Source organism: Centroberyx gerrardi, chromosome 14 (genome assembly GCF_048128805.1).
Source record: "Centroberyx gerrardi isolate f3 chromosome 14, fCenGer3.hap1.cur.20231027, whole genome shotgun sequence".
NCBI classification, from domain to species: domain Eukaryota; kingdom Metazoa; phylum Chordata; class Actinopteri; order Beryciformes; family Berycidae; genus Centroberyx; species Centroberyx gerrardi.
Genome location: NC_136010.1, coordinates 10,419,020 through 10,424,618, shown reverse-complemented (window position 1 = coordinate 10,424,618; position 5,599 = coordinate 10,419,020). Strand labels below are relative to the sequence as shown.

General features: G+C 42.7%; 1 protein-coding gene across 1 annotated transcript; it reads right to left on the bottom strand.

Annotated features, from left to right (window-relative positions):
• Positions 1–2,758, bottom strand: dclre1b (DNA cross-link repair 1B). The gene is made up of 4 exons (XM_071919921.2): positions 2,503–2,758; positions 2,190–2,355; positions 1,395–1,577; positions 1–1,299 (listed from the first exon to the last, which is right to left on the bottom strand). Exons 1-4 carry the CDS (start codon positions 2,698–2,700, stop codon positions 110–112), a joined length of 1,737 nt encoding a protein of 578 aa, XP_071776022.2. The 5' UTR covers positions 2,701–2,758; the 3' UTR covers positions 1–109.
• Positions 2,759–5,599: the final 2,841 nt, after the last annotated feature.

The following is a 5,599-nucleotide window of genomic DNA, read 5'->3' as shown; positions in this document are numbered from 1 at the left end:
TTTGAAGTGATTTAAACGCAGACAGACACACAAAAAGAGGCCTCTAAAGTAAGGCAAAAAAAAAAATTGAGCATCAGGTCACATTATCTCTTTGAGAGCAGTTAGCTCCTCAAGTGCAGAAGATGTCGTCCTCCGCTGCATCATCTAAAGGAGAGAGGGGGAACTGCTGCACAAGGCTCTGGTCCAGGAGGCCACAACTCCGAAAGTCTTCCTCTGTGAATGGCAGCACCAGCAGGAGACTCCTTTCGATCTCCTCTAGACACTCATCTGTTATTTCTGTCAAGCAGCCAGGCGAACTACATGTGTCATCACTGGAGCAACTCTTCGCTGATGTCATGCTGTCGTTCTGATCATGTCCAGTATGCTGACTCGTGTCATTCTCATTTGACAACGTGCCGTTGTTTACTTTGGGACTAGTTTCACACGTCCCTCTCGTGGTCACAGTGGGCTTCAATGAGGCAACAGTGTTTGTCAGGATCTCCATTGGGGCAAAGTTGCTCTGGCTCAGTTGACTCATTGGCACCGATTCTTCCATCACCATGTCTTCTGAGACTGTCTGGACTATGTTCAGGCTCCACAGGCTCCCAACCCCTTTTCTGCTTTTGGTAGGGGTGGAATCCTTGCTCAGGTCTATGAGGATATAGTCTGGGTCCTCTTCATTACCCTCAGTGCCCATCTCCATCTCAGGAGCGTCCTGCCCCACGGAGGCTGGCTTCCAGGCATCTTCTGACGACATCCTGGAGTCCCTTAAGGGAGAGTCAAACACCACCCCCCTGGGAGCAGCAGGTCGGACGCGGCTGCGGAGAGGGCTGGTGTGTCCGGAGTGGGAGAGCTGGTTCTCAGGCTGCCTCACCATGTAGTTTTGGACTGACTCAGGCACCAGGATTTCATGGCGCTTTTTGTTGGGCAGCAAGGTAGAGAAGGTCCCAGGTACGCATTTGCCTACAATGGGGACCAGAGAGGTAGGTTTGAGCGCAGAGACAAAATCCTCCAGCTCTTGGTAGGAGGAGTGGTCCGAGTACGGCACCACATGGAGGTTGGGGTGGAAGGAGACCAGGGGCCGGCTGGTGGGCAAGATGGCCAGGGTGGGCTGCTCTTCGTTCCATTGCTGCATAGCGGCTGATCGGATCTCCGACTGCTCCACAGCTCGGATCCGGCCGGCTCCCCGCTCAGTGGTGAAGACGTCGGGCAGCTCCAGCGCTCTGAGGGTCTCCATCCTCTCAAAGCTCACCTCGATCCAGGTTTTAAACTCCATGGCTAGCTCCAACAGCAGGGACTCCTTCCCCAGCGTGTACAGACCTGCAGAACACCATTAAGACAAATAAATGATGTACCTAACCATACAGCATTCTCTCTGCAGAACATTAGGGTGTATTTGGCCAATAAGCACTCACCAATGACAACGTTGTGGTTGGGGTGGCTGCGGATGATCTCTTTGATTTGTTGAATGGCTCTCTGCCTGGAGGGCAGGGTGCGGGTGGGGTCACAGTTGGTGTTGTCCAGATACAGGACATCTATAGTGGTGTTGGTCCTCAGGCAAGGCTCACGCAGCATGGAAGGAGTGTATCTGAAGTCACCTGAAATAGAATTTGTGTCAGTATGAAATCACGCTGCTATCCCCCTTAATACTGTAATGAAATGATACCTGTGCCCCAAGTCTAGATAATTTAACATCAAATGATAGTAATGATGTACAAAAAAAACAAAAACAAAGATTGCTTAAAAGCATTTGAATTACATCTAGTAGTTGATTCATATCTTCTACGAAATGTAAAAAATATTTTTATTGCCATTAAAAGATATAATTTCAACTCAACTATGCTTAAATGAGAGAAAAGGGAACCAAGCCGGAATATAATACAGTAACAAATCCCAATTAATAAAACACAGTTTTCAAAATAATCCCTAAAACCTAAAAGCAAACAAATCAACATTCCAAAGTAGCATTTGTCTCAAGGAGTACATAAGCTTCTGAACAGGAAATGTTTAAAGCACAGAAATTAAATTTAGAAGCTCAATCTGTGAAAATTAACAAAATTTCCCACCTCTACATTGAATGTGAAGCGTGCAAGTGCGCCTTTTAGAATTTCCTAGGTAGCATAAGTTTATTTGGGGGAGCAAATGCAACTAAAATGGATGCACTGTAACCCTGCAAATCATGGTACTGCCCAATGCATTCAGACACTGACCAGTGTACAGTATAGAGCCGAAGTATCCTTGGAAGAGAAACATGACGGCCCCTGGGCAGTGGTTGGCATCCATCAGTGTGACTGTCATCCTCTCCTTGCCGATGTCGTCCAGTGGGAGCATGTAGGGCTCGTCCAGCTCAAGTGGATGGATCCATTGTTCTTTGACCTGAGCAAAAACAGAAATGATCATTAGACAACAAGTTATTGAACTCACAAATATGTTAATTATATAGGCTTTGATTGTAGTTCTTAATCCATACGCATATGCATGTTTACATACATTCGTGCATGGATTTCCCTGTCAGCGCCTCACCTGCAGTTTGAGTCTGAGCAGAGTGGCAGAGACTGGTGAGCAGTAGATGGGCCGGTTGCTCCAGGTGGAGGTCAGACCCACCGTGTGGTCACTGTGCATGTGGGACAGGAAGAACAGCCGGGTGCCTGGACACTTCCGCACCTGCCAGAAGTCCACGGCCAGCGGGGTGTGTGGGATGACTTTTCCATTTACTGACATTTTCTAAGCCTTGACAGGACGTCGGACACACAGCGGCATGACAGGCGAGCCGGGACAAGTCTCTAACCAGTGGAAAAACACAAGTATGGCTGTAATTAAGACTGCTAACTGATATTTGGACTGTCACTTACAGCCCTCACTATGGAAATAAGGTGTAGTGTTAGTTCAGCGCGCATGGCATGCAGGTGAAAATACTTTTCTCGGTGGTGATATTAACACGTCGTTGGCAAAAACAAATAAAAAAAGTTAGGAACTAACGTTACGCAGTCTGTAATTGTTAGCATTATACCGCTAAGTTAGCATTATCAGGCTAAATAGTTGCTTGTTGTCAGCAGTTTGTTACTTCGCACGATACGTTGTGTAACGTCTCCTCATCTAGTCTGCCTAACTTAGTATTATTACCTGCAGCTGTTCAGACAGACAGGGAGATTGGCTGCAGTACAGCTAGCAGCGTACGGACCGCGCCATCTCTCTTTTCAATTTCTTCTTCTTCTTCTTCTTCGGTTGTATCGGCGGTTGGCAAAAAAAAAAACTTACGCGTGCATTACCGCCACCCACTGCTCTGGAGTGTGAACTGAGGATTTGCGATATCTTTAATAATTAAATAATACAAAGGATAGAAGAAAAAAAAAACTACATGCATGAACTCATAAAACAAAAGGTTAGATACTACTCAGATTCTATTCAACATCCCTGTTGATCTTAATTACTCAAATACTAATTTAAGGCACCTGGTCACCTGATGAACTATTCAGAATTATATTAATATTAAACTGCTTTACCTTCTTGTAACCTAGATATGAATGATTCTCTCTCTTGGGTGTATTAAAACATGAACATTTGTCTCTTCCTCACAACAATGATCACATCCTCCACTAATGTGTTTTACTAATCAAGAAGCCTCTCGAAATCTCTCCTATTTATCCCTCAGACTGTGTATGCTCCACTGTTTAATTGATTAATTGGGAATAAGTGACGCCCCTTACTTTCTCCGTTCCATTTATTTTGCCATATCTTTTTTTAATGTTTTCCTTAATCAGCCATTTGGCTTCTGTTTTGCTAATCTTAATGTGGAACTGAACGTTATCTCTCTTAATAGCCTGTTTTGCTAATTAATCCGCCATGTCATTCCCATCAATTCCTATAATGAGCTGGTATCCATATAAATGTAATTTTTATCTATTCTGAATAGTGACTGTAAAATTTCCAGTAACAAATCTTCTCTACTTCTAGAGTTGAAGAACTTTAAACTCATCTGAACATATAACCACCTTCCTCTGTCTCACCTCCTCTGTTCATTGTAAAGCAATAACCGCTGCCATCAATTCACAGGAGAAAACATACATCGTTAGTTAATCTTCTTGCATATTAAAATGTGGAATATACCAAGATGCTGATGCTTTTCCTGTTTTAGGATCTTAGAACCAGCATGGTAACACTTTATTTGGATAGTCCAATATTGATAGGCTACTCAACTATACTATCAGGTGACAAAAAGTAAATGTTCAATAAAGTGTCACTTGCCTATTTGGTGCTTCTCTACAGACTATGTATCCCAAAAACCTGACATTACAGACTAATCCCAACACTAACCCTAAACCTGACCCCATTTCTAACATTAACCCCAACCATAAGATTGACCCGAACCCAGACGCTGAATATTTACTACTTTTCATACTATTGTGAGTTTCACTTGAAACTCAGTAGACTTTATCATGACACATTACAGTCATTTGATAATAAGTTGAGCACTGAACTATCAAAATAAAGTGTGACCAAAATGGTAATTATTTCTGATATAAGTATGTATTCACAATTATCCCCATGTTCATCTCTCACCAGTAGGTTAAGCAACCATGGTCAATAACCACAGAGGTAGGCCTATACTGTAGCTGCCATGAGAGAACCTCCTATCCCTTAGGCCTACTCCCAACTCACATGCCTGCTTTTTAACAACCACCCAAAGCTCTTGACAGGCCTTCTTTCATGTTCCCAGCACGGTTCAGCAATATTTTTATTAGGATGATTACTTTTATGTCCTTGTACATTAACCCAGTATCCTGTCATTAATTGTTGTTTTCTAATCTCCAATGGCATTTTTCCCATTTCTACTGAAACTGATGTAGATTTAAAAGTCCTGCAGCAGCTTGGTGCTTGTGCTTGAATTAAATCCAACTTTCCCATCAGAGTTTGTGATGCTGACCCATAAACAACACACCCATAATGCAGAACTGATTTTTATTAAACCTATAGAGCAGACCTATCCGCTCCCCGCTCCTTCCCTGCCAAACACCTCATAACATTTAAAACCTTCTTACATTTTTTTAATAACTTTATTTAGATGTGTATTACTGTAGGCCTATTTCAAGTGAGCTGAGCATCAAACCAGTTCTCAAATAGAGTTTGACTTTTTTTTTACCAATTTTCTTTGGCAAAAAGAAAAGAGTCTTTGTTTTCTCAACCCTAAATTTCAATCCCCATTCCAAAGAACACTGTTCAATGTTTTCAATTTAACACACAACGCCCACCTTTAAAGGCATATTGAAGGGTGAAACAGGCCACTAGCGCCTCATGCTGGCTGCATTCATTTATGAAAAAAAACAAACATTCATTTCCCCAAAATAATTTAATCAGGAACAACTAACAGCCTGATTTCCAGAACAGTGGATACAGTTAATTGCAACAAAACCTTGTAAAACCCCTCTTTGAAGCCTTAATTACAACCACCAAATGAATATTATTATGTATCTGCCATGTTTCATTCACTATAGCTCTGTAATATAATTGTCTATCAAATTCCCTATGGAGAGGTCAAACAGCACATGGTGAAATGATGACTTTCCTCCCACAGATAGAGCCTCATTCCTCCTCATGGTTCCTATAGCTGGGAGAGTTGTTC

What these genes read in the sequence shown, in the direction of transcription:
- dclre1b (XM_071919921.2), bottom strand. Translation starts at nt 2,700, where the DNA reads ATGTCAGTAAATGGAAAAGTCATCCCACACACCCCGCTGGCCGTGGAC. An exon ending in TGCTCAGACTCAAACTGCAG is followed by an intron (nt 2,356 to 2,502) that starts GTGAGGCGCTGA and finishes GTTTTTGCTCAG; the next exon opens with GTCAAAGAACAATGGATCCA. An exon ending in CAACCACAACGTTGTCATTG is followed by an intron (nt 1,300 to 1,394) that starts GTGAGTGCTTAT and finishes GGTGTTCTGCAG; the next exon opens with GTCTGTACACGCTGGGGAAG.